The 25,928-nt window shown below is 53.2% G+C and overlaps 14 protein-coding genes across 17 annotated transcripts; 5 read left to right on the top strand and 9 right to left on the bottom strand.

The window, feature by feature from the left end:
* The first annotated feature begins 287 nt into the window (after nt 1–287).
* On the top strand, nt 288–1,482 carry H257_13602 (hypothetical protein). Its single transcript, XM_009841172.1, has 3 exons — nt 288–911; nt 969–1,068; nt 1,365–1,482. The coding sequence occupies exons 1-3, from the start codon at nt 376–378 to the stop codon at nt 1,455–1,457; spliced, it is 729 nt and encodes a 242-aa protein (XP_009839474.1). The 5' UTR covers nt 288–375; the 3' UTR covers nt 1,458–1,482.
* On the bottom strand, nt 1,480–3,104 carry H257_13601 (hypothetical protein; the record flags this gene model as incomplete). Its single annotated transcript, XM_009841171.1, has 7 exons — nt 1,480–1,722; nt 1,768–1,815; nt 1,890–2,077; nt 2,125–2,448; nt 2,498–2,630; nt 2,698–2,829; nt 2,883–3,104. 7 exons carry the CDS (start codon nt 3,102–3,104, stop codon nt 1,480–1,482), a joined length of 1,290 nt encoding a protein of 429 aa, XP_009839473.1.
* A 100-nt stretch (nt 3,105–3,204) lies between these two features.
* Nucleotides 3,205–4,929, top strand: H257_13600 (hypothetical protein; the record flags this gene model as incomplete). Its single annotated transcript, XM_009841170.1, has 3 exons — nt 3,205–3,856; nt 3,908–4,291; nt 4,361–4,929. 3 exons carry the CDS (start codon nt 3,205–3,207, stop codon nt 4,927–4,929), a joined length of 1,605 nt encoding a protein of 534 aa, XP_009839472.1.
* A 115-nt stretch (nt 4,930–5,044) lies between these two features.
* Nucleotides 5,045–6,370, top strand: H257_13599 (hypothetical protein). Its single transcript, XM_009841169.1, has 3 exons — nt 5,045–5,174; nt 5,223–5,262; nt 5,314–6,370. The coding sequence occupies exons 1-3, from the start codon at nt 5,058–5,060 to the stop codon at nt 6,159–6,161; spliced, it is 1,005 nt and encodes a 334-aa protein (XP_009839471.1). The 5' UTR covers nt 5,045–5,057; the 3' UTR covers nt 6,162–6,370.
* H257_13598 (hypothetical protein) lies at nt 6,207–6,983 on the bottom strand (the record flags this gene model as incomplete). Its single annotated transcript, XM_009841168.1, has 1 exon — nt 6,207–6,983. The coding sequence occupies exon 1, from the start codon at nt 6,960–6,962 to the stop codon at nt 6,207–6,209; it is 756 nt and encodes a 251-aa protein (XP_009839470.1). The 5' UTR covers nt 6,963–6,983.
* A 949-nt stretch (nt 6,984–7,932) lies between these two features.
* On the bottom strand, nt 7,933–8,691 carry H257_13597 (hypothetical protein; the record flags this gene model as incomplete). The annotated part of the gene is made up of 1 exon (XM_009841167.1): nt 7,933–8,691. The coding sequence occupies one exon, from the start codon at nt 8,689–8,691 to the stop codon at nt 7,933–7,935; it is 759 nt and encodes a 252-aa protein (XP_009839469.1).
* A 225-nt stretch (nt 8,692–8,916) lies between these two features.
* H257_13596 (hypothetical protein) lies at nt 8,917–10,083 on the bottom strand (the record flags this gene model as incomplete). The annotated part of the gene is made up of 1 exon (XM_009841166.1): nt 8,917–10,083. The coding sequence occupies one exon, from the start codon at nt 10,081–10,083 to the stop codon at nt 9,037–9,039; it is 1,047 nt and encodes a 348-aa protein (XP_009839468.1). The 3' UTR covers nt 8,917–9,036.
* A 173-nt stretch (nt 10,084–10,256) lies between these two features.
* On the bottom strand, nt 10,257–11,775 carry H257_13595 (hypothetical protein). The gene has a single exon (XM_009841165.1). It carries the CDS (start codon nt 11,745–11,747, stop codon nt 10,455–10,457), a length of 1,293 nt encoding a protein of 430 aa, XP_009839467.1. The 5' UTR covers nt 11,748–11,775; the 3' UTR covers nt 10,257–10,454.
* Nucleotides 11,776–11,975: 200 nt separating this feature from the next.
* H257_13594 (obg family GTPase CgtA) lies at nt 11,976–13,929 on the bottom strand. The gene is made up of 9 exons (XM_009841164.1): nt 13,498–13,929; nt 13,275–13,415; nt 13,129–13,208; nt 12,892–13,068; nt 12,638–12,838; nt 12,460–12,564; nt 12,267–12,414; nt 12,158–12,218; nt 11,976–12,106 (listed from the first exon to the last, which is right to left on the bottom strand). Exons 1-9 carry the CDS (start codon nt 13,901–13,903, stop codon nt 12,025–12,027), a joined length of 1,401 nt encoding a protein of 466 aa, XP_009839466.1. The 5' UTR covers nt 13,904–13,929; the 3' UTR covers nt 11,976–12,024.
* Nucleotides 13,930–14,033: 104 nt separating this feature from the next.
* On the top strand, nt 14,034–15,230 carry H257_13593 (hypothetical protein). The gene is made up of 2 exons (XM_009841163.1): nt 14,034–14,523; nt 14,573–15,230. The coding sequence occupies exons 1-2, from the start codon at nt 14,053–14,055 to the stop codon at nt 15,008–15,010; spliced, it is 909 nt and encodes a 302-aa protein (XP_009839465.1). The 5' UTR covers nt 14,034–14,052; the 3' UTR covers nt 15,011–15,230.
* Nucleotides 15,231–15,619: 389 nt separating this feature from the next.
* Nucleotides 15,620–17,180, bottom strand: H257_13592 (hypothetical protein). Its single transcript, XM_009841162.1, has one exon. It carries the CDS (start codon nt 17,153–17,155, stop codon nt 15,662–15,664), a length of 1,494 nt encoding a protein of 497 aa, XP_009839464.1. The 5' UTR covers nt 17,156–17,180; the 3' UTR covers nt 15,620–15,661.
* A 521-nt stretch (nt 17,181–17,701) lies between these two features.
* H257_13591 lies at nt 17,702–18,606 on the bottom strand. 2 transcript variants are annotated; one of them, XM_009841160.1, is made up of 4 exons: nt 18,471–18,606; nt 18,362–18,414; nt 18,258–18,310; nt 17,702–18,200 (listed from the first exon to the last, which is right to left on the bottom strand). In XM_009841160.1, the coding sequence occupies exons 1-4, from the start codon at nt 18,597–18,599 to the stop codon at nt 17,731–17,733; spliced, it is 705 nt and encodes a 234-aa protein (XP_009839462.1). In that variant the 5' UTR covers nt 18,600–18,606; the 3' UTR covers nt 17,702–17,730. The 2 variants fall into 2 exon arrangements, with proteins under 2 accessions (XP_009839462.1, XP_009839463.1); XM_009841161.1 differs by having other exon boundaries at nt 18,258–18,414.
* A 388-nt stretch (nt 18,607–18,994) lies between these two features.
* Nucleotides 18,995–24,326, top strand: H257_13590 (hypothetical protein). 3 transcript variants are annotated; one of them, XM_009841159.1, is made up of 13 exons: nt 18,995–19,647; nt 19,701–20,007; nt 20,059–20,341; nt 20,397–20,612; nt 20,665–20,781; nt 20,854–21,240; nt 21,299–21,512; nt 21,564–21,808; nt 21,860–21,937; nt 22,009–22,152; nt 22,224–22,916; nt 22,970–23,288; nt 23,370–24,326. In XM_009841159.1, the coding sequence occupies exons 1-13, from the start codon at nt 19,032–19,034 to the stop codon at nt 23,561–23,563; spliced, it is 3,813 nt and encodes a 1,270-aa protein (XP_009839461.1). In that variant the 5' UTR covers nt 18,995–19,031; the 3' UTR covers nt 23,564–24,326. The 3 variants fall into 3 exon arrangements, with proteins under 3 accessions (XP_009839461.1, XP_009839459.1, XP_009839460.1); XM_009841157.1 differs by having other exon boundaries at nt 22,224–23,288; XM_009841158.1 differs by having other exon boundaries at nt 19,701–20,341.
* On the bottom strand, nt 23,293–25,406 carry H257_13589 (hypothetical protein). The gene is made up of 2 exons (XM_009841156.1): nt 24,324–25,406; nt 23,293–24,233 (listed from the first exon to the last, which is right to left on the bottom strand). The coding sequence occupies exons 1-2, from the start codon at nt 25,389–25,391 to the stop codon at nt 23,730–23,732; spliced, it is 1,572 nt and encodes a 523-aa protein (XP_009839458.1). The 5' UTR covers nt 25,392–25,406; the 3' UTR covers nt 23,293–23,729.
* Nucleotides 25,407–25,928: the final 522 nt, after the last annotated feature.

Genomic DNA, 25,928 nt, shown 5'->3' with positions numbered 1-25,928 from the left:
GTGTACAAGATTAACCAAATATATTTCAATTTAATAAAAAGATGCAAAGTGACGTTATTTTTACATACAAACCTGAAGTTTATGTGTGTGTACAAGATTAACCAAATATATTTCAATTTAATAAAAAGATGCAAAGTGACGTTATTTTTACATACAAACCTGAAGTTTATGTGTGTGTACAAGATTAACCAAATATATTTCAATTTAATAAAAAGATGCAAGGTGACGTTATTTTTAAATACAAACCTGAAGTTTATGGCTTTAAATCATGCAATACAAAAAACCACGGGGTGTCAGACTGCCGTTGAAACTCGACGGTTTTCGATTCACGCCATCATTTGTACTGCCGCCGCGGTCGACAAGTGCCGTGGTGATATGCCGATCTCATACTGTTTGGTCGCCAACAAGCATTGCTCGCTAGCTGAATGTGAGTACAATGGAGGGGGGCCCGCAAGTCCGACGAACAGTGGCAAAAAGGTCAAGGAAATCGCCGTGCAGCTGACGAAGAAACTCAATTTTGAGAAGATTGAGTTGGAGATGGAGGCGATCGACTGCGAGGGGAAGACGTATAGCTACCTTGTGGAGAACGAAGTCGTGTACATCTGCGTGGCGGACGCTTCCGTGGGCCGCGGGGCCGTCACAGCGTTCCTCAAGCACATCCAGGCGCAATTCGAGGAACAGTTTGGCGTGCGGGGGAAAATGACCAAGTTGAAACTGGACATGCAGCGCGATTTCGGAGCCATCTTGAAGACCCACATGGAAATGTTGTCGTCCCAGGGCGGGATGCAGAAACTCGAAGCGCTGCGGAAGGACCTCGACGGCGTCAAGGACTCCATGCAACACAACATCGGCAAAGTGTTGGAACGTGGCGACAAGATCGACTTGCTCGTCGACAAGTCCGAGTCCCTCAAGTTCGTACCTACATGACACCTTCCATCATATTGCTGGCATGACTCACGATGTGTTAGTTCGTCGGCCGATGCATTTGCAAAGTCCAGCCGCAACCTGCGTCGCACATTGTGGCTTCAAAATGTCAAATTGTACATTCTCGCAGGGGTGGTCGTGCTGGTACGTAGCTGCTGTTGTACTTCCAGCCATGCATTTTTGGCCTTGTAATTGCCCATGTATCGATCGATTTTAGTCCCGACCTCTGATATATATATATATATATTGTATCCTAAATCGCCTGAGGTTTTCGAATAAAATCAACAATTCTTGTGACACATTGCCTTTTGGACATTTCCTTGCTGTGTACATTTGAGATTACCCTTTTTCGTTGGTTGACCGTTTTCTTTAGCTTTGGGTATTGGACATGTATACTCATTGATTGACGACGACGCATGTATTTATATATCATTCTGTAGGTGCTGGTACTGTTTATGTACTTGTACTTTCGAAAGTCGGACGACAAGAGCACGACGACTGCGTCGGCCGGTGCCAGTTTAAGAAGAACGTGAATGACGAATGTGCCTTGGTTTGTTATTTTGTCGCTGGGACGACGGTGATGCCAGTCGTGGCTACAGCCGCCGCCACAATATGGACCGCCGCGCAGAGGAGAAAGATGTGCGGAGACGTGGCCGACCACGACGCCATCTGGGTCCCCGCAAGCACAATCACATTGGTCGGAAGGCGGAATGCTGTCATGATGGTGCTCATGGTGGCATCGGGAAAATTATCGGCGCGCAACGTGGCTGTGATGGGAAAGTACATGCCCACACACACCTAGAACGACGTTAGGTCGACGACAGTAGAGGGGACGAGGGGTACCTCAAACACCAAAAATGACGCCAGCGTCCACGCGAGGCCCCATTCCAACTATCAAATGCAGGTGATTTCGCCGTGATGGAGATAGTATGGGGTTGGTATCGCCCTGTGTGTGAGTGACGTACAGCAGGAATCACCATACACAGCGCGGCCACGCCGCAGAGGATGGACAGTACGAGCGGCAACGACGAGTGCGGCACGCCCCGTACAACTTTGCCGCCAATCGCCAGGCATAACATGAACGAGGCAAACACGAGGCCGACGGGAAGGGGGTCAGGTGAAAGGGATTGCAATGCAGGGACCCATAGAAAGACTACGTAGGGGGGATAAAAGTAGCTGAAAATAAGGAGGAAACGGTACCGAAGACATACATGGCGCCTTCAAACAGACTGTACGAAAGGCCGAGGGCTAGGACTGGCCACGTCCATGTCGTGGGGGAAGGGGTAGTAGTAGTACTCTCTGACGTGGCACGCTCCTGGGTGCCCACAGGTGGCGAGTCGGATGGCCAGAAGCGCCAAATCCACAGGGCGGCGACGACCGTTGCTGCAATGGCGAGTTGGAACGGTGCAATATCACCATATTGATCGGCGGCTATTTGAGCAACGACGCCAGCAACGATGGCAACGAGGCCATTCCCTTCGGCCGCGAGGGCAAACGTCGAAGCCAAGAGTTCGTCCGGGAACCCTAGGGCAATAACATGATTGTTGTACGCACAAAAGTGGTAAAGATGTACGTTGACGCCGGTGCTCGGATACCATCCAGCTCTCAAAAGCCGAGAAGAGGAGAGCCGTGGAGATGCCGCCCAACACTCTCCCAACAGCGAGCACGGTGAAGTTTGGCACATGTTCGAGCAAGTTGATGACGATCTATACACACCAGATTGAATGGACGTTCTTGGCTTGAGATGCAATGCTAGAAGATGGACAGTCGTGCCTCCAAGAGACAAAACACCACACATGCGCGCTTGCGGCCGTAAGTGTCGACGAGTCGACCGACGGTGCTGCTACAGACGGCGGACGATGTGAAGCCGATCATGAAGAGAGCGCCGACATCCATGCCATAGCTCTACAACAACATGCCTCTAGTAAGTAATCAAGCAAGGATGGAACAGGGGGAACCTGGTACAACGTGTACACGTTGGGACCTTGCAACCAGTCGGCAAACATCACGATCCAATACACACACAAGTATTTCATCTGAAAGGCTGTAAAGTCCGCTGGCGTAGTCTTGCTCAAGGATGGAGGCGAAGCTGGGGAGGCATCCAGGGCATGAAGGCTCAGAAGGGCCACAGAGAGGCCGCCAAAGGTTGTGGTCGCCCAAGTTGGCCACGCCGAAAACATCGCTACTTCACTTGATACGTATACGCAGTAGAATGGTATCCGGATTTGAATTCCGGATAATAGTTCCATTTCAATAACCAACCATCGCGCAAATACAGGTATGGTTGCCGCGGTCTCCAACACACCTGCTGATGCCATCGGCGCCGCCGCGACCTCGACAGAGGACGAGGTGCACTGGTCTAAGGCCGAGTACGACATCGATCTGCATCCTCAAGTTCGCCGCAACCTCGAGCTATGCGGCATCCATTCGTTCTTCCCGATCCAACACGTGACGATTCCCAAGATTCTCTCGACGGGGTACACTAAAGATCTGTGCATCAACGCCCCCACGGGTAGTGGTAAGACTATGGTGTATGTGCTACCCATCGTCCAGCGACTTGTGTCTCGGGTGGTCCGTCGTCTGCGTGCCGTTGTCGTGGTTCCGTCGCGCGACTTGGTTGTCCAGGTGAAGAAAGTGTTTGACACGCTCATTGCTGGCACGCCGCTCACGTGCGGCGTGGCAATGGGTCAATCCAACTTTACGACGGAGCAGCAGCACTTGGTGAGCTCGGTGGACGGTCTCAGCCTCGTTGACATCCTCGTGGCCACTCCTGGTCGGTTGGTGGACCACCTCGAGCAAACCCCTCACTTCACGCTGCAGCACGTGCAGTTTGTCGTTGTGGACGAAGCCGATCGGCTGCTGAATCAATCGTACCAGGACTGGATCACAAAGCTGTACCAAAGCATTTACGTGACCGAAACCAGCGTCGAAAGTACGTATGAATCATGTTACTCCAGAACGTGGTCTCATCGAGCACCTGTAGACTTAACCGCAGCCGGTGGGTCCGCGTCCTTGCATCCGTCGACGATCCGCCGGGCAGATGGCAAGAACCCCCACCGCATCCGCATCCCGCTCATCCGCATCTTGCTTTCCGCGACACTGACGCGGAACCCTCGGAAACTCGCCGCCATCGGCATGCCCCATGCCGAACTGGTCACCGTGAACGACGCGCTGGACGACAACTTGTTTGCAACGCCGGCGAATTTGGACGAAAGTATGATTGAATGCGACAGCATGGACAAGCCGCTGGTGTTGCTGGAGCTTCTGCACGCGTTCGAGTCGCAACTCACGATTGTGTTTACGTCATCAATTAATGCCACGCATCGCCTTTGCCGACTGCTGCAGCTCTTCTCCCCGACACCGCAGAGTACGTGAGTTACAATATGAAGGTGGCCTAGGAAGGTAGCATGATCATCGAGGAATGAATGGATGGTAGGTGTGCGCGAGTATTCCAGTGGCCTCACGCAGAAACAGCGATCGCAACTCGTGCAGCAGTGCAAAAAGGGCGCCATCAAGGTCGTGGTATGCTCGGATGCCATGGCCCGAGGCATGGACATTGCCCACGTTGGTAACGTCATCAACTACGACGTCCCACCCTACCTCAAGACGTACATCCATCGTGTGGGCCGGACGGCGCGCGCTGGTCGCGCCGGTCGCGCGGTTACTTTGGTCAAGCGAGGGCAGGTGAAGGGCCTGACCCGCATGCTCTCCAAGGCCAAGAAGGCCGAGCTGCCGACGTACGTATACGACGCAGAGCACATGAAGTCCCTCGTTCCTCGGTATACGGCATGCTTGGCGTCGTTGAAGGACACGCTCGCGAAGGAGAAAGCAGGCCACTTGGCCACTACGACCAAAGTGTCGTTGAAGCGACCAGTGGCTGCGATGGAGGGGGGAGCAACGGAATCAGGAGGCGACGACGGAGATGCCGAAGATGGCGTCGAGTGGACGAGGGACGAAGTCAAGCAAAAGCTGCTGAACCAGCTCCAGCGACGGCTCGCCGCCTAAATGACATGAAAAATAATGTTTCCTTTTTGAGGAATGTATGTCGTTGTTTTCGTTCACAGGATCTATTGGCTTGAAAATGTTGCAATACAGCCAATCATCGGAACAATATCGGAAACTCGAAATCAACCATGGCGGAAGTCGCACTTCCACTCGTGACGCTGGATGCATGGCACGCTGCAGGCATTCATCTGCTCGACTTGCGGGAACGTTCAGAGCAGTCGTACGAATTCGCGTCCAACCTAGTGGTTGTTGTTGCTCATAGAAGGCATCGAGTGGCTGATCATGCTGCCTAGGTGAACATTCCATGGTCCGAGCAAAAGTTACGGTCGCATGGTGCGTCGCGCCCTCGACCGTTCCTTGCTAACGTCGAAACCCGTTATGTAGAATACCCTTCTCGAACCACAAGGTTCGCGCTGCTGTGTTCGCCAACCATCGCCAACGACCAAGTCGACTGGTTTACCAACGCAGCCCTCCATCCAACCAAACAACCATGGCAAGTCGAATTCTACATTCTGGACTGTGCCGGTACCTTCGCCACTGCGCAAGCCTTGGCCATCGTCGCAACTCCTCACACTCCTCGTCCGTATCCGCATGCGAGACTATGGACCCCGAACAGTCTGATGTTGCAACTCTTGCCAATATTGGGGCATGTTGCGGCGTCGACATCGCCTTCCTCCTCCGTCGTGATGGACCTTGGCTGTGGATCGGGGCGAGACATCATGTTCCTCGCGGAAGAGATGCGCGCTCAGGGCGTCACGTCATGGCGGTTCTATGGCGTTGACCACAATAAGGCCGGGATGGCCAACACGATCGCGTTTGCCGGTCGACGGGGTGTGCACGCCGCGTACTCGTTTGTCCAAATGGATCTCCGCAAACTGGACGCCGTCAGGAGTATGCTGCGGAAGCACCAGAACGACATCAAGTGCGTGTTCGGGTGCCGCTTCCTTCATCGCGACCTCCTCGCTGTCGCCCGCGATGAGTTGCCCGTCGGTGGGGTCTTTGCGTGGTCACACTTCGCCATGCCAGCCGACGGTCGGCCATGGACGTGGCCACATCCGTCCAAACCCCGAGACATCCTCGGTCGTGACGAACTGGTCACGCTATTTGCTGACGAGTTTGAAGTGTTGGTCAACGTGTTCGAGTCGGATTCCGACCACGGCCGACCGCTCAACCAGTTCATTGCCGTCCGACGAGCCAAACGACATCACACAAGTGACAAAGCAAGCAGTTGAACTGACGCAATAGAATGGATGTGTGTGTATAAGTTAAGAGGCGAGCTAAGTCACGTGGACGCGGATGCGCACCATTTCCTTGAACAAGGCAGCGTCGTCATCGTCGTCTTCGTCGCTCCATGGAGACAGCACGCCACTCGGTCGAGCCAGGGCGTTGGAAAATGGCGTGGACGAAGATACAAAGTGCGCAGAAGGCAGCGGGGTACGGGTCTTTGGCGCGTACTTGGCCTTTCGTCTGTGGCGGCGGTACACCACAATGGCCACGACCAGCAGCACCCCTGCAGCAACTGCAATGAGGACGATCGAAGTTACACCGACCGCGTCCGATTTCATGTTGGCTGGTGGGAGGGATGTGCTCGTGATAGTTTGCTGGATGTGCAACGGATCGTGTGTCGTTGGGGATGTCGCTGGTTTTGGTTGGGGTGTCGCGGCAGCAGTCGCCGCCCGAGTCGTGGTGACCACATTCGTTCGAGGGTTGGTTGGTGCAGCCGTGCCTGTCGTCGTTGGCGGGGAGGCCGTCGTGGTGGTCGGTTCAAATGTAGTGGTTCTCACCACGGGAGTGCTAGGTGTAGTGGTAGGTGGCAGTGTTGACGAGGGAGTGGTCGAAGGTGGAGCGACGGACGGGCTTGACGTTGACGTTGGTGGCAGCGTCGTCACGCCAATGGTCGTCGGTGGTGTCGGAGTTTGGGAAGTTGGTAGAATCGTCGGTGCCAGGGTAGGTGTATCGGATGTGGTGTTGGTTTGACCTGCAACTGATGCCGAGACTGCAAGTACAAGCAAGATGCACCGTAGGAACGTCATGGGGAAGCGCGGTGACTTGGGAAGTGTCGTTCATGACTGTTCAAAAGAACCCACCCCATCTTTTCACTTCATCTGATAACGATCGGTCAAATGGTGGGATGCTAACTTCAAGGCAAAATCAATTTCCGGACGACAATAAATGTGATGGACACACTGTAATACAGTATACCGCCAGGTTGACAACGCCTCCGTGGCTGGTCGAGCTACATGTATGTTCAGCGCACAACGTAGATATATAAAGAGCTGGCTTTGGATGCCTACCCTTGGATCCAGAGGTATCATTTGAGGGTGGAAATGTACAGTACGTTTCTCTCAGTCCGTCCTACATCACCGCAACGTCCGAGTTCCAATTTAAGAGACATGGGACAATTGAACGGACATCAGATTACCGAAACCTTGAAATTTGTGTTGAAATACCTCTTTAAATAAATGTTCTCCTTGATCCCATGTGTTTTTATATAAATCAATTAACCAATTCTCTCTATAAATACATAACCTGTTGGGGTTGCATATGCACCTGGCAGAATATTATACCCTAACCACTAAAACAATATGCAAGGATCAATACTAAAATCAAGCTTAAAATTTGTCCCTTAAAGTGTCCCCTACTTTTGAGGTGTTTCTGCTTGGAAAAGCCGGGACATTAGGACATGATAGATACTGTGAAAATCGATGTTTCAGTGCTTCCTGGAACTCTTCTTGACTGTAGTATTAAATAGTATCAGTTTTCAGAAGTCGAAGCCATTCCTCAGTGTCGATCGATCGAGCTGCTTCCATTTCAGTGACTCGAAAATATGTCTCTTGGAACTCTAATTACGTTACAGAAACTTAGTTGATCCATGGGCGAGCATGACGCACATCCAGTATTTCGATGGATGGGTGACTACAGTGTTCTGCATGAATATGTAATCCTCCAGCAGTCTTTGAAGGTGGTTTATAGCTACCGACAGTATCGGTACAGTTGGCTAGTTCACGCGTTGCTTAGCGCATGCACATGCACTTTCACGTGCACCATTTCCATGAACCGGGTTGTATCAACGTCCATGCTCGCTAGAGACGAGATCCCACTTTCAAACCATGGGTCAACAACGCACGACGACTCATCGTCGTTGCAAAGGTTGCGCGTGTCCAGGCTGGGGTGATAGGGGGCGATGGACGTGGCGGAGGGTGAGTCGGTGTGCTTGACAGTCATAGTAGGGGAGCCCGACGGCGAATCTAGCCATGGCTGCCGGGTCTGGTCGTCGCGCATTCGTCGCTTGCGATGGAAATATACGACCACCACTAGGCACAAGGTCATCCCGACAAACGCAACGGAGGCAGGCAAGAGGTTGTTCATGACACCAATGTCAGGGGAGCCTTGGTCAAGTGGAATCGGCGGTTTTGTGCGGTCCAACGTTGTGGGTTCCTCGGACTCGCTCGTCAACGGTGGCGGAGTGGCTGATGTTGCAGGGAACACGATGGTTTCAAGGGGGGTCGTACGCATGCTGCCAATTGTCGACGTGGTGGCCGTGGCGTTATTCGGGGATGGTCGCGCATGAGTCCAGTCGCTTGGAATCGATATCGACGGTTTACTTGATGGTGGGGGTGGTGACGCACCCGGCGTTGATGTCAACTCGTTCGTTGGTGTTGTTATCGTCGGCAGCGACACGACATTGATGGAAGCAGGTCCATGGCCACCAAGCACAAGCATGGGAAGCACGAGGCACGAGAGCGTGACGCGGAAGCGCATGATGAAATTCACGATTGACGGGATGCAGAAACATTGGGCCGACCTCGTCTCTTCCCTTTCCACACTTTGACATCGCCATTGAGGTTGAACAGAATGACGACAGAATGACGGTTCAACCCTCCAAGTGTGCGTCATTTTGCACAGTATAATTAATATTCATCGCATTGTTGCACTAGTATTGTACTGTCAGTTTAGTCATCAAGGGATTGCAAGGAGCTTTACGTATTGCGGTTGCCAACGATAGCTGGCTTCAGATGAAGGCTGGCTGTCTGGCTACGTTAGTTACAACTAGCTATCGACAACTGCACATCAACCTGGTAGAGTGAAATGCTAGTAGTTGTTGGCTCATGCTTGAGGTTGACCGACGATCGATTCTGCACTGCATGACCAGTCGTGACTGTCCAAGATGTCGGTAACTTCGTCTGTCTTGGCGTTCACATACTCTTTGGACAATGCCATCGTTCTGGACGACAGCGTGAGGCGATACCCTTTGGCTCGTCGTCCTTGGTCGTCTGTGTACTCATCAATGTTTTCCAGGAACACATTCACCTTGGGGCCATACACGCCTTCGATCACGGGCGCCAATTTGTCTTCGGCAAAGGTGTCCGAGATCCAAAAGCTAATGTCGCGTGTCCACGTAAGAGGATGGCACGCCACCTTTCCCAGTGATTCCCTGCAAAAGACATGCGTCAAACTGGCGTGGGTTCGGAACGCTTTCTCTTGTAATCGATGGCCCACGCTGTTGTATCCTAGCTTGAACAAGGCGTCCGTCGGCACAGCATGAACGTTGAGAAGAGTCAACGCCGACGACGCAGCGCATTGAGCCACCTGCCATGTGTCTCCCACAGGTCGAACAATTGTTTCTGCGGGGGTGCCACCTTGCCCAGCACACAACGTGACCCACACTTGGCCGTCGCTCGCCAAGACGGAGTTGCAACTGTGGAAGAATTGGCTCAGCAGTTGGCGGTGCTTGTTGATCTTGTTGCGCTTGTTTCCGCCTTCTGCGTAGTGCGGAAAGTTGAACACGATCACGTCAAACGATGCAATACCAAACGTATCCTTGTACTCGTCCAGCTTGGTGCCGTTGATGCCGTGCAACACACGCACATTGTCATGGCGCTTAAGCTCGTCGACGTGGGCTGCGGCTCCAGGATACATGCGCAGCAGTTCGACGTGTGTGTCGAGCGAAGTTGCTCGAATGTGCAGCCGCTGAAGGACGTCACCACTCGGGTCGTACGTCATAACACTTCGCACAAACGCACAGGCATACGAGAAGTTGCCATCACCAATGATGAGCACGGATTTCGTGATGGCCTTGTCGTCCCGCAAATGACGATAGAGCCCCAAGTTGGTCAAGTCCCCTGTAGCATCGTCGCCTACCACCTCGGACATTATTGTAGCGACTTCAATGGACCAATCACTGTGCAAATAAATTGTGGATTTTGATTGGCTGTTTCAGAGTCCAACTGGCGATCTTGAAGGGTCAAATTTCGTCCTAATAAAAATCATCACATTAATGCTTGCTTATTGTACTATGGTCGTCATACCAGTATTGCTTTGTAAAATGCAATGAACACACAGACACGGTATACGAAGTACAATGTCTGTGTCCTACCAGACTTATAAACCGCATGGCTACGACTGGGTTGCTACCTACTACTTCGAAGTACTAGTACAGAGTAGGTTAATTCGTGCCAGCGTAGGTGCAAACCTGCCTTGACAATGCACTACATGCTTCCTTGGTTACAAAGAGTTTTGCGGGCTTAATGCGACGACACTTTCTTGATAAGGGGAGTGTGCACTTCGTTTTTGAGTTGGTCGTGGCCCAGCTGCACCAGTTTGTTCATCACGGCCGTTTCCAACACGACAAACGTGACGTTAAAACTGGCCGCGACGATCAGTGCATGGATCGGGTCCACGAAATCACCAGATAAAACTTGAAGCGCACCACCTAGGACAAGCGACACCAACGGCGCCGCGCCTACGACAGCCCACCACACGTGCTTGATCCGCTTGACGCAGTCCGGGTCCGTCGGGGCTGGGTGGCGACCGCCAAAATGCACGAGTCGAATGCACAGCATGACGGTCAAGGCTGCGGAAATAGAGCCAAAGAGCCACCACACGCGGGTCGCCTCCAACGATTCGTCAGTCGTGACGGCGTCTGTGATGAGCTTCAGACTCACTCCGATGACCAACAACGTCGGGTACAAGCACAAGTGGAGCCATGAAAAGCCAATGCCAGCGTACACGGAGCGGCGCATGGCGTGAAACGCGCGGGGCGGTCGAATTGCAAAGTAAAACATGGCCATGGTGAATATCACGAGCAATCCCAGTTGCATCATGAAGAAGAAACGGGTGGTCAGCAGCGACGGGTCATTGAAGTTGATGATCGTGCTGACCACAGCTTCGCCCAGCGCGACCATGACCATACACCCCACGCGTTCGTTGAAATGGTCAATGTTCAACGGGATGCGGACCGAGTCCTTGGTCTGCAGCCATCCTTGGGCGGCCGCTACGAACCGGAAAATGCACTCCCACACCAGTACGATCGCATAAACCACAATGGTCCACGCTTCCGACAACACAAACGTGCTGCCGAGGGCAAAGACACTGGACAGGACGAATATCATGTCCACCTTGGTCGTGCAGCGGCTCTGGGGAAGCAGCATGTACACCGTGGTGTACATAAGCAGCTGAGCGATGCGCACGAGTACGAGTCCAATCGTAAACGCATTGCTCGGCTCGCCTGCCAACACCATCCCTCCGAGCCCCGCCAGCCAAATGTACAGCCAGAGGTAGTGCAGAAGGGACTTTTCGTTGAAGCGGGCGTGGAAACTCGTGTACAGCGTCCAGCTGCTCGTGTACATGCTGGTGACGAGGACAAAGTAGGCGAGACCGCTGAGCGTGAGGTCCTCCTTGAGCTTCTCCGTGACATTCGAGCACGCAGCCACGATGATCAAGTCCAGGAACAGCTCAAACCATTCCGCCGACTTTTCCTCGTACTCGCCGCTCCAGTTGGCACTTAGAGTCGGATGGCTCATGAACGTTCGCATCATGTTGGCCGAACGAATTGGTGAGTGTTCGGTCGTAGTAGAACTGGCATCTGTTGATTTGAATCGATGCCATTGGTAGGATCTAGATTTGCATTCCACGTGACCAATCATATCGATTAATTCGACTTGATTTTAACCAATCAGAGCCCTGAAGATCCAACACTTTGACGTGGCAATCATACTGCTGGCATCTGCGAGCTGAATCCTCGCACCGACTACAAGGCGACTGTTGTGGTAAGGAAGGAGTATTGATAATCCGTTATCTCGGTTAAAGTACACGCTAGTCCTCGATCGACTTGTAGTTTTCAATCATCCACCGCACTGACGACGCCAAAATCTTTATGTCCACCTTGTGCAGCGCACTATATAGCATCGCATTAGCTTGCGATTCCGTCCCATATCATCGGTTATACCTCAACGGCACGATCGGCAACCCAGTCACTTTCTTCAGTCGCCCAATGTTCACATCGGCCCCTGTCCATATCCAATGAGCCCCCCCATAAAGTCAACAAACCAACCAACCTGGCGCGTCCATCTTGTTGGCGGCAATCAGCGACGGGCGAGACGTAATATTGGGTGCGTACAACTCGAGTTCATTCTGCAAGTGGTGAAAATCGTCCACCGGATCTCGCCCTTCCGAGCCTGCAGTGTCCAGTACATACAGCAACACCTACACACACGTTAGGAGCGTACTCCTCGAGCTACTTGGCCTTACTTTGGTGCGTTCAATGTGTCTCAGAAATGAATGCCCTAGCCCGACGTTGCGATGGGCTCCTTCGATCAGCCCCGGCAGATCTGCCACGCTATAGCGGTACGTATCCTATACATCCTCCATGTTATGAGATCATCCCCTCCATATTGCCTGTCGTCCGACTTTGTATATTGACACGTACGGGAAACTCCACCACGCCAACATTTGGATGCAACGTCGTAAACGGGTATGGCGCGACTTCGGGCGTTGCTTTCGACAGCGCGCGCAGCAGCGTCGACTTGCCAGCGTTGGGGTACCCCACCAACCCAACATCGGCGATCGTTTTGAGTTCCAACTCGAGGTAGTTGGACGTGCCGAGCAGCCCCATGTTCTTGCCCTCGGGCTACCATCGTATATCGTAAAACCACAGACAAGTGCAATGTGAACAAGGAGTACCATGACTTTGCGCAGGCCGCCAAACTTGGTCGTTTTGCCAGCCAAGATGCGACTGCCCAGCCCTGGCTTGCCCCCCACCGCCGCCATGAATTCGGCGTTCGATTGATCCAAATCGACCAAGTTTTCCAACCGATCCACAGTCTCGTAGTCGTCCAGGTCTTCGTTCCATCGCTCAAACTAGAGGCCAGTGAATATATGCGATACTGCAAACTACTTCGAAGTTAGAAAGATACGTACTCGGTCAACTTGCTTGACAATTGTGCCTGGTGGCACCGTCACGATAACGTCACCACCGCGACGCCCCGCTCGGTCGTTAGCTGCATGTCATATAACAAAGGTTCAATCAAGGTGACGACATTGGTGACGACTGAGGAAATACATACCCATGCCGTTCCAGCCATCCCCGCCGTTGAAATGATGTGTTGGCTTGTACAGGTTTTGCAGTCGAGGATCCACTCGAATGATCACGTCGCCGCCGGCACCGCCATGACCGCCGTTGGGTCGCTTTTGGCCTGGACCTTCGGCTATTGGCACGACGTAGATAAGTTGTCGCCATTGCCAAGAAGAGATGGCACGATTTGCGCACCATGGGACATGAAAACGTACTCACGAAACTGGTGCATCCATTCCCGCCCATGCCGCCCTTGACACGAATGCGGATGCGGTCGACGAACTTGCGCTTCGAGTGCTTGGCGCGACGGACGCTCACCTTCCTCTTGACCTCTTCCTTTACATTGGCGTTATCTCCCATGGCCTCGTCAAAGTCCTCCATGCTTTCCAACTGGTCTTCCAAGTCAAAATCCACGTCGCCATCGTCGAAGTCGTACTCGTCTTCGTCGAAATCCTCGTCGTCGTCATCCAGGTCATCGTCGTCGTCGTCGAGATTCACAGGCTGAGGGTCTCGCATTGCTTTCTTGGCAAACGACCGCTTCAGGAGGCCTCGTCCACCCCGCGGCAGTGGTTGCCGCCGCTCAAAGATTCGCCACACTTGCAAGCACCGATGATGCATCATGTTGCTAGGGTTTTGCTGTTTTCGTTGGTGGCCAAGTTGAACTCGCATAATGACCAACCTGTGCCATTTAATATCCGGATACTATATAAGTTCCCACAGGGAATCGAATCGCAGGTGACAAGCGCGCAAATAAAAGCGTCGACACTGTCATGCCAGAGTTGCTGCCGCTTGATCAACTGCCGCCAGCGTTCCAGTACTACTACTTGGAGCATGGAGAAGCCGGGCGTGTAAACTCTAGTCCTGCCGCCGACAAGAGCGTCGAGTCGCCGCCAGCGCAATCTGGGCCACGCATGAAGCTGAAGGACTTGACCTGGAAAAACAAAGCACGGTTCAACGAGCTCATGGAGCGGCACACGTTTGTAGTCTTGACAGACCTCGGCGACGCTGTGGAAGCATTGTACACGGACTTGCGTGTCGCCATGCAAGCCTTCTTTGAACAGGACCGCGCGGCCAAAGACACGTGCACGAGCAAGTACATTTACAGGAACGAAAACAAAACGCCCATGTGGTATGCTGGCTACGAAAGCACCCACGTCCGCGAATGCTTCCGCGCGCATACCGGTGATCTCTCGCGCATGCAATGGCCTAGCGCTGACTTTGAAGCGAAGTACTTGGCTCTCGTACGACCCTAAACGACGAACACCATATCTTACAACTGACACATTGTAGCTCAAGGTATGCCAAACCATTTGCGACAAGAGCTTGTCCTTGACCCTCGGCTACAACGCGGACACGGCGCGCGTGCACCAGGCGGCGGGCGAAGATTTGTCGGTGTGCTATGGCTTGCACTACCCCAACCAAGTCGGCACGGGGCAGTCCAACGACGAAAACGTGTACGAACACATCGACCCGAGCTTGTATGTGATCGAGCCTGTGACGGACGTGGCCGGCCTGGACGTGTTCGACCCGCATGCCAACGAGTGGCTGTCGGCCGAAACGGTGTGCGTGCCCCACAAGGAGTGGGTGCTGTTCTGCGGCAAGGCGTTGACCCGGGTCACCGAAGGACGGGTGCCAGGCACGCTGCATCGCGTCACACGACCAGACCACACCCGCAACGTCCCTCGGTATTGCTTTATTTACGAGCAAAAGTACCAGCCCTACTTTTAGACCCACAATATATGGCCAAGGATGATACGGACGTCGGACTAGTATGTCAAAAACACTTTGCCTTTCAAAACCAACAACCATGATCGGTCGGTGGGTTGATGTAGAAACGTAAAGTGCCAATTGTTGCAATATTGTGGATTCAGTACCAATTTCCAGACCCCGTCGAATAATCGAGTCACGAATCGACGCTATTGGTTAATCCAATTTTGAGTGGATTTGATTGGCTCTTGCAGAAAGGACAAGTATATTCAACCAATCTGAACTCCAGCGTGATTCAATGTTGATTAGTCAAACCAGGCGAATTTTGGAAGTGTAAAATGTAAAGCGAATTCACAATACTGTACAACTTTTTATGTTTTTCCATAATTCCTGATTGAGGTATCGTTTTTAAGTGTCCTAAATTGTACTTACAGTAGACAATTTTCCAAAAATCTGAAGTCGATGAGCAATATAACATGAGACCATCATGGCAATAACTAGTATCCTACATTCGATGGTGAATAACTCATGTATCAGTTAGCGTATTTGCGGCATAACGTATACCAGTACTATGCACCAACACCATCCGACGAAAGGCACTGAAGCGATAGAGCGTCAACACCGTCCAGACTAGTTTAAGTATACCTTTGTTTCAATGTGAAGCGTATCCTCTCAATTCTTTTTAATCGTGGACATGAATCCATTCTGTGCGTTGAAGTACTTTTTGTTGGCTTCGCGGACCCGTTCAGCCGCCGCCGATGGGTTCATGAGCTCAATCCCTTGCACGGGCGTGAACGCCAGCGACGTGGCCAGCCCCGACTGCTGGTGGTTCTTCTGGGACGCGTAGCTGGCCGCCTTGAGCTTGAGCAGCGTCTGCTTCTGCGCCTTCTTGATCACGCGCAGCTGGCCCGAGCCCTCGGCACCCAGACGGCCGACGGTGATGCCCATCGCGTTGTCCCCGTACTCCTCGCCGGATGCGGCAAACGTTTGTCGGTTCCACTCGCGGCGGACGTCTGTGAGTTGTGTGCGCTCTTTCACCTTGCGGTACCGCTTGCCGCCGCGCTTCCGCCGGGGTTTCTCGTCTGGACGAGGGAGCGCTTTCTTGGTCTTGGCCTTCTGTGGCTGCTGCCACTTTTCAAACTTGTCTTGCAACTCCGTGTAAAAGTGATGGCCGACGGTCGCGGTTCGGTGCGGCTGTGAGTCGACGCGCGCTGCGAGCGCGACTTTGCCGGCTACGACGCGGTTGGCTTTGCGACGGAGGTCTTGGGGGATGGTCTGGATCAGGTCGCAGCCGAAAATGATGCCCGTGTGCTTGAGCGTGGACATGGACGAGTACCCCGACAGCACTTGCTTGCGCTGGCCCAGCACTTGAATGTTGCACGAAGGAATACGGCTGAGCTCGTCCACGCCGCCCGCCAACCCCACCAGCTGCGCCGTGATGCGCGTACCCAGCAGCGCAGACAGGTTCGGGGCTAAAAAGTTCATCCGGTTCTCGACAAAACGAAGCACCAGCAGCTTGTCGCTGTCGAGTTCGAGCAGCTCGGTGCACGTTTCTTCGACGATGGCAAGGTCGGCTGGAGAAAGGGGTTTTCCGGAAGTCGTGGACCCTGTCACAGACACCCCCATGACGGTGGCGCTGGGCAGGAGCGACGACAGATCCACGAGGGTCAAGTCCATTTCATTCCCGATGCGCTGTACGACGCGTGCGTAGTCCAGCGGCCCAGGAACGAGGGACTCGAGTTCAGGAAACTTCTTCGCGTACATCTCCACAAGAAACCGGTGGACTGCAATAATCTCGTCGTCCAACTTGACCATGAGGTCGTTGGATGCCACGACGAGCTTGTACTCCGGAGCGTCCTGCGTCAACGTGTCTGCGGTTGCTTCCTTCTGCATGTACATGTTCACCGATTCCAAATGTCGCTTGTACGACTCTGACCGACGCAAATGTGCGACGGCAGCGAGCCCCGCCCCAGAGTTTGCCGCTGCCTTGAGCAACGCATCCAGATCCAGTTGCTTCGCTTTCGACGCAGCGGCGGCTTCTTCATCCTCCCCGTCCATGTCCACATCGTCGTCAACTTCGTTTTGATTTAGTTCCTCTTCTTCTTCTTCACTGCTACCACTCAGTTCATCCAAGTCCTCCAGGAACGACGCCGCTAGCGAACTCATGTTGTTTCCTTTGATTCTGTGGTCTTTTGTGTCTGCTGAAAAGTTTGACCCCCCATGCAAATTTCACTTTGGGGGTACCCCAAAAACAAACCAAATTAAAATTATTTCCAAGTCCTCGATTTCTAAATCAATCATTTATTCAATCATTTATTCAAAATATAAAGGATAAACAGTACTCATTTATTCACACTGTATTGGTCTTTGACAGTCAGTAAGCTTACCTGGCGCAGAAAACAAGTATCTCTGCGTATTGTCGATTTGATACAAATTTGGGGACGGGGTGCAATCGAATAGCGCCGACCAAACCGATCCACAAATCCACTATCCACAAATCCACAATCGATCTGATTGGTTGAATTTCATTGTGAAGGTTTTGATTGGCTAATTTTTTTTAGCTCTTCTGAGGTAGCCAATCAAATCGATTTAAATTCCAACGAGAAACCACGCCACAACACGAAATTTCACTCGAAAGCAAAATATGATTGATATCAGCGTCCTTTCGTGGGTTTGGAGAGTCCGATTCGTATGACATCAATTTAAGCCATATTTGGTCGAATAAACTTCATTTTTCGCACTTATCGACCCGTATTATCGCGTGATTTTCGATGCAATTGATACAAAAACACATTCACGTCCCGTCTACATGCATCCAGCATGGACGAGGTCACCAATTCGACGTGGAAATGCAATTCCATCGTTGCCCAAAGCGACGTGAGGTCCCGCCGCCGTTGTTCAAAGCACACAAGCACCGTCGGTTGATCCTTGTCACAGGCGGGGCACAGTTCCAACAACGTCTCAAGGAGATCGTCGAAGAATTCGACATTGTACACGATGTCAGCCCCGACAATGTAGTCGTGCTGCTTGGAAGCCGTCTTGAGCGCACTCAGGCCAACACCAGCCGCACCCCAAAGCAACTCTTGCCATCGGATGGCCCCCGTTTGAACGAGGTCGTCGCAGTTGGAGCGGATAGCAGCTTCCGAGTATGGTAGCACGTGGATCATGTCTGTGGCCACCGTATGCATACCCAATCGTGACGCTACGATACCTACAACATTCATCAGCATTGAAATGAACGGTAGTAGGTATGGAGTTCAATCATTACTTGGTAAGGCCGTGCCAGCACCAAGCTCAATAAGAGACTTGCCTTGCAGCACGCTAAACATGCATCATCGAACAAAGTGTCCTCGATCAAGGCGTCACACGTACGCGCTTCCTAAGCTATCCAAGTGGTGGCTCAAGACAATGCTGGCGTCCCAAACCTGCATTCCATCAAGCGCGTTATGTTTGCATGAGGTTGGTGGTGAGGCTACAGTACCGTTCCTCCGACGTCCGAGATGTCCTGCACAATAACGACTTGGCCTGCGTTCGGAAAGGAGAAGATTCGTTCTTTAGCATAGGTGAGGTGGCGATCCAAGTAGCTCAACTCTGACGCGAACTGCAGCATATTTCAACTGACAGCTGTGAAGTGGCAGTATCCGGATTTCCAATCTACTATTCGCCACATGATACATTCATTCTTCAAGTTTATTTTCTCGTCGCTGATTGGTTTGGGTCTAATTGTCTCGCTCTAATCCGTATAGTATCCGTACGAATCTCATTGAAACTTGCAGCTCTTAACAATCCGGATAATTTTAATTCTTCGCCCAATAATTGTCATGGATAGAATAAACCTAAGTTTCAGTAAGTTTTGGAACACGCGACCCACTAGGTTTTATCTTTTTTGTCAATAAAGACCTACACTTTAGAATTTTAAACTCCTCCCAAGCGTAAAAGACAAAAAATACAAGGTAGATTTCACAGTTGGTAGGTTTATTAAATAAAACCTATTTAATAACCGATTAAAAATACGCCTGTGCGATCCCTGCGCACGTTATCGATGCGGGAACTTGGGTCGTATGGATGTTCGGTCAGCACCATCTTCGATGTAGCTCCCGACTTATGGGCATGCGCGTATGATGAAGCCGCAAACAAGAAATGGGTAATAGGGCCGAAGGGGGTCGCAAAAGTCCTCCTTCTCCCTGCTTTGGCATTGGCCCAGCTCCAAGACGACGAAACTTCGACGACCAAGCCCACCGCGGGTCGCTTTCACACGGTACCGACGGCCGACAACACGTACGATGTGGCACTGGGCTATTCCAATGGCGATGTGTGTGTCTACAACCGAGCTGGTTACGAACTGTTTGCGCTGCAATGTCACCGCGGCGCTGTGGCCCGGCTCGAGTGGAACTTCCATTCCGCCAAACCAAGCTGTCGCGAGTTGTACGTGCTCTTTGCGGACATGACGCTGGTGGTGATCGAGTGGGAGCTGGCGGACCCCACGTCGCCAAGGCGATACTGGCGAAAATACAGTCTAAACGGCCAACGTGATATCATCGGCATCCTTCCCTGTGCCGTCACCCGCGCAGCCTCGCTCTTCCAGTCGCAACCACGGGCTGGCCTCCAATCGTTTGTCGCTGTAGGGTGCGACCCCGTCGTGGGATTCTACCACGCAGGTACCCAATTGCGATCACCATACCACATTCATCCTCTCGTCAATGTGTTCAAGGTCATGAAGGCACGTCCTTGTTCCGCATTGCACACTTGGCCAGTGCCGTGGCTACGCGTGCCGCCGGCGCCGTTTGGTCTCTGGCGAAGAACTGGGGGTGGCCTCAAGATAGGGACAACGACACAGTCGACGCCGTTCCGTCCGACTTGGGGATCCATGTGGCTTTGGGACTGCCCGACAGTCATCGCCGCCGCGCGCGGGACCTCAACGTGTCTCCAAATGGAAAACTGGCGCTCGTGCCAGACACATTGGGTCGCATTCTGTTGATCGATACCACGTCAATGCTGCTCATTCGTCTGTGGAAAGGGTACCATCCATCCATCATATGTATGGCCCTGTTCTCCATGGTCGGGTTTAGGTACCGCGACGCGCAATGCGGATGGATGACACACAACGACGGGCTATATATGGTGTTTTATTCGGGGAGACGCGGCCTTGTCGAAATGTGGCGGGCTCGCCATGGTCCAAGGGTGCTCTGCCTTCCGCTAGGAGCCCATGCCAAGCTAAAGTTGTATACATGTATGGCAGCCGAGTTTGCCACGTGCGTGGTGGTGTGGGAGCAATCAAGCGGCGAGAGTGCGTTGTACCAAGTGGAGCTAGACAGTTGCAGCCTCACGACGGAAGTGCAGTACTTGTCCAAGGTAATGTACGACAACTAAGACGACGAACGACCGTTGGTTGACGTTTTGTGTGTAGGCCAAGGGCGAACACGAGTCGTTTGTCGTGCATCAGTTGGTGGACGGGCTCGGGAAATGCTTGATCAGGCCAGCGTTGACGACCGCTCTGCTCGATCAAATGAAAGGGCTGACTACGATCGAAGGCGTCGAGACTGTTTTGGACGCGCTGCACGAGCCAAAGATGGGACCGCTCCCGGCGTCCTTCCACCGAGACGCGCTCAAGATTTTGCTCGAGGTACGTACGACAAGACAGCAATCCATACCCCCAACGAGAAACATTGGTTTAGGTGGCCACGAACGCAAGGAATTGGGGGAAAACCCAAGCGGACTTTGCCGACTTGGTCTTTCTGTTCAATTTGGAATACAAGACAAGGCTCGTGCGCGGGTTTGTGGACCTACAGCAGGTTTGTGAGTTGCAAGCGACTGGATCTAGCAAGCCCAAACCGATCGATGGCTATGTGTGTGAGACATTGTAGGAAGTCACGACCACTCCATTCGCCGCCACCGCCGCTGCCTTGTTCGACGACGACATCGACTCGCTATTGACCCGCATGACCAAATGGCGAAGCGTGTATTCGTTTTGCACGACCCAAACAACGTCGTCGCCTTTGAATTGTCTGCAATTCATCGATTGCTTTGCGTTCCCGTGGTCAGAGCCCATGAGTCCGGAAGTCGAGTTGTCGTTGGGGCTGCTTTTGCACAAGACTCACCGCAACAACGTGCTGACATTTGACGAGTGCGTTCGGCAGCTGTACGCCATGCTCAAGTCACCCGTGCTACGAAGTGCCACGGACGCTACCACGCATGCAGCGTTCGTATCGTTTCTCTTTGCCCCTCTCCACGGAGCCGTGTTTGCAGTGCAGGTATCCCAGCCTCGTCGTTGTCGATGGCTTTGTGAAGCACTGACGCAATTATATATAGCATGTGCAAGAGATCCACCAAACTCTCCTGCTGGACCAAGACACGCTCCAGTACACGTCGCAGTTTTTGGAGTGGTATTTCGCACTCCCGGAAGACATGTTGCTTGGAATGACCGCGACGAACGCCAGCTCGTGCCTGCAACGGTGGCTGCAGCCGTGGCTTCTCTCGTGCTCGTTTCCTCACTCGATAGACGAAGCGTCGTTCACACTACCCGGTACACAACTATTGTATCGAGTCCATGTGAACATGGGTTGTTTGATTGTAGCGCTGTCCCCAAGTCTGCAGGCCGTGTACGACCGTTGTCGAAGCACACCGCTGCTTCTCCATGCATTTGTACTGTGTGAGCACGTCGCATATGGACTGGCGCATCACGCAAATGCATTGCAAGACAGCACGCTGGGCCAAGTGAGTGCCATGGGCGCGGGGCTGCGGTGGCGCGTGCTGCAGCAATGTCTGAGCCAATGCCTGTACTTTTCTTGTCTGCTCAAAGTACCTGGCAAATTGACCGTGGTACGAGACATGACGTAGGCACTTTGTTCTTGCCCACAAATACTCGTGTAGAACGCGATCGAAGCGTCGGACGAGCTCATGAAATTCGTGGCGATTGTGCATCTGAATACTCCCAAGGACAGCAGCACGGTATGTATACTTCAATATGACGTTCCAAGTACGTGGTCAAAGCAGGACGCTCACAATTAGGAGTCGGATAGGGCGACCCAGAGATTCCCTATGACGCACACGACAGCTGGATTCAAACGTGGACGTATTCATCCAAATCTCACGCTGTCAAGTCTGTCTTGACGTCGTTCCGCCAACTCGACCATCCCGACTCAATCGCGGCGTTCCGTGCATTGGTAATAAATACGCTCATTTCTAAGCGAGTTCCGGGTAATCAAATCACTAACGCATGTATGGGAACATATAGATGCTGTGCATGGCGTGGAACAACGACCGATCGCGCATGTCGTTGTTGGGTCTTGCGATCCAAGAAGTCGACCGTCTGGATGGCGGCGATGCCCCGCTCAAGACGGCGCTGATTGTGTTGCTATGGGACACGTACGTTCGAGAGCAAGTGGCTTCGATCATGGACTTCTGGCTCCAAGCGAGCACGGGCGCTCGGTCGAGTAAAGGGCTGGATCCGTCGATTGCTGGCGAATTTCTCCATCTGGCCCAGCAGTTGCTCCAAGTGCTCTCCGAATCGATTAAATTTGCCGTCAACACAACGCGGTTGGCGCCGCCAACAGACCGCCATGCCGACGACGACGACAGCGTCGACCCCTCCGCGAGATTTAGCCCGGACGAAGCACTCGACCTTGACCAGTTGCTGGCTCCAGTTGTCTGGACGGGCACTCCAAACGATGTGCTGAATCTGTACAGCAAGCAGTGGCCGTCGTCACCCCTTCATTCGGCACTGATGCAACAACTGACACGTCCTGGCTCGCCTCCCACGCAAGAATCGGTGGACCAACACCATCAGCTCGTGTCTGTCTTGATCGCGTTCACCAGCTACCCCGCGGCGGTCGTTCCGCTGCCGTCGTTGTTTGACCTGACATCGCTTTGCAAATCGCCGAGTTTCAATGAGGCTGCAGTGTTGCCGGCGAACAACGTTCGGTTCCAGGTGCGATCCATGTATTCGGATCGAAGGATTGATGTGCGTGCGTGCATATCTAGTTTACGATGGACCTCCTCCGTCACGACATTAGCCTGGGCATGTCGGTGGCGTCATCGCTGCGTCTACAGCTCGACCAGATCAAGCAAGCCCACGCTGTGTGGCTGTACCAAGGCGGACAGGACGCCCTGGCCGAAGAAGTGCTCGACAAAGTTGTTGTCGACGCCACCGTGGTCACCCTCCTGGCCCGCGTGGCGAGGTCCCGCCTTGGCCTCGTGCTCTGTCGCATGCAATCTCGGTCCGAGTTTGCTGTCCTCATGAGTCAACTTCCGGCCGACACGTGTTCGTGGATTCGGTCGTCCGCCCCACCATTGCGACCAGGTAACAAAAAGGCGATTGAAAAATGTATGATGGCTACATGTGATGATATAACAACATTGCTTGCTGGGGGTTTACCGATAGATCCCCAAGTTGGTATTCGAGACGCGGCGCCGTCCCTCACGGCCACGAATGCGTTGTTGCACCAGTGCGTCCAGTGGATGCCACCGGCCAGTCCCGAGCACGCGCGATGTTTGGCGATGATTGGGATCGTCCAGCTGCTTTTGAGCCAACTCAAGAAGTCAACCAACCTGGCAAGTCGAAAGCAAAACGCTTGAACGATCTCTTGTGCTGTACTAGGTAGTACGTAGTACATAGGAGTAAGGCGCGGTAGCTACGAGATGTCGAGTACGTGACTCTTGTTTGTGTTGGGACGACGACTAGTACTAGGAAGGAAGGAAGGAAGGGGTTGTTGCAAACCACCCCCCGTGTTGTTGTCTATTATTAATGAATGTAAAACGTTTCGTGTTGCAATTCGTCGTCGTTGACACGCCACGACAAGTCGATGTCCAAGAAGCGCGGGTTTTTCCAGTTGCGCTGGACGCCCCACGTGCCGCGGATGACGCTGCCGACAGCGACCGCGAACGGGTGCTTGACATGGAAGAACACCTGCTGCCAATGCGTGGGGGTGGCCTCAGCGCCCGTGGAGAACCACAGCGGGTTGGTCAATTTGTCCTCAAAGCCAACGTCAAAGCTGCTTAGAAACCCAAAGCACGTGTCCGCCCGGGTGATGTGGAGCTCGAACGGCGTGGTAAAGTCGAGTGCAGCCACGTCGACACTGGGAATGTCGATCGTGTTGAGCAGCGCGCGGGTCGAGAGGACGTCCGAGGCCGGCACGACTTCGACGAACCCGTCCTTGGTCTCGACGCGATCGCGAACCGCTTGCATGTTGTACCCGTACACGTCGTCCCAGAACGCTAGGCGCGCCGTCGAGTCGGTCACGGCTTGCTACACTCGCCCAACAACACACAATGTTAAGCTAGTAGTCTAGTCGATAGTACCGAGTAACGGACAACATCAACGCGAAGCAGTTCATACCAAGTGCATGGTGGACTTGTCTGGAAATAGCAATCCCCCCGGCACGAGCCACTTGTCGCGGGCAAATAAGACCGTGTCCAGCATGGACTCGTACAGCAAGCAGTAGCCCATCCACTCGGAAATGATAATGTCCACGTGCTGCACGGGCAACTCGATCTCTTCGACCTTGCCCCGGATGATTTCAATCACGTCGCCAAACCCGTTGGCCGCCACGATCTGCTTGGCGGTGACCCCCATGTCGCTGCAGTCGATGCCAATCACCTTGGCCGCGCCAGCCTGCGCCGCGAACATGCTGAGGATGCCCGTGCCGCACCCGACGTCCAGCACCACCTTGCCCTCAAACACCGATCGGTTGTTGAGGATGGCATCGCGGTACGAGTCCGTGCGCACGCGGTCGGTAATCATTTCCTTGTGGATGCCCACTTGCGAGTACGAGTCAAAGTAGTACGTGTCGTTGTCCTCGGGCGGCTTGGAGTAGTCGCGCTTGTCTTCGGCAAACGCGCGTACCACCGTCGTGTACTTGCGCATTTTGTCACGGCATTGCTCAAGTTCCAGCTTGAGCGCAGCATTTTCCTCCTCGAGCGTCAACGGCGCGGCAGGCTTCGACTCGACGTTGGCATTGTCATCGTCATCGCTGTCGTCGTCACCGCCGTCTTGGTTGAAGAGCTCCATGACACTGCAGAACATGGGGTCCTCCTTGATCACGGGAATGAGGAGCGCTTCATCGTCCAAGACAGATGCCCCCTGCGACGAAAGCAGAGACAAGACGTCGGCAGCCGAGTTGGACCGAGCAAAGTTGATCAATTTCACTAAGCTGTAGAACTGCAATCGCAACGCCACCGCTTGGGCGCGGAAATCGAAGCCGTGGTCGTCCTTGGCATGGACGAGCACGTGGGCGAGTTGGTTGTGTTGGAAGTCGCAGAAGAAACACTTCATGGCTTCTCCATCTTCCTCCCAGTCTTCCCACGTCTCTTGCTCTTCTTCCACGCTGGCACACTCGTCAGCATCATTCTCGTCGTCGCTAGCGCCCACGGTTGGATCGCGTGTTGGGATGATCGATGCCGCCATTTTCAACTTGGCCACCAACGCTTTTGTTGGCAATCCGATCCAGGCAATCTATTGGCCAGGCCAACCAGCCAATCCAATTGCTTCTTGATGCCTTTCAAAAATTTTGCGAGTTTGCGAGTTGGAGAACTGCAATTTGCAGTTCAAAACGCCGAATTTTGAAAGGCATCAATGAAAACGATTAAGCTTATTGCAGTCTGCAATAAGCTTAATCGACGCAGCTCGTGGACGCCTGTGCCACGACGACGACGACCACCACCACCACACACCAGTCAGTCGTCGAACGGTTCGACAGCGTCGAAGAGCTTGGCGTGGTTTGCTGGGGCTACAGGGAGTTTGTTCGTCACACGGGGAGTCGGCCTCCGCTGGCTGGCAGGTGGAAGCCAGCGTCCGCGAAGTGATCAGGTGCAACCTCTTTACTCGAAAACACGTGCTCGTCACGCGCCTCCAGCATGATGGCATCACCGCGCGCGGCTCCCTCTACGAGCTCGGGTGGCAAGAGCGCGGCAACATTGTTACACTCGACTCGAGGGTAACAAT

Source organism: Aphanomyces astaci (assembly GCF_000520075.1).
Source record: "Aphanomyces astaci strain APO3 unplaced genomic scaffold supercont1.49, whole genome shotgun sequence".
Classification (NCBI taxonomy): Eukaryota; Oomycota; class Saprolegniomycetes; order Saprolegniales; family Verrucalvaceae; genus Aphanomyces; species Aphanomyces astaci.
This window is presented reverse-complemented; position numbering and strand designations above follow the sequence as displayed.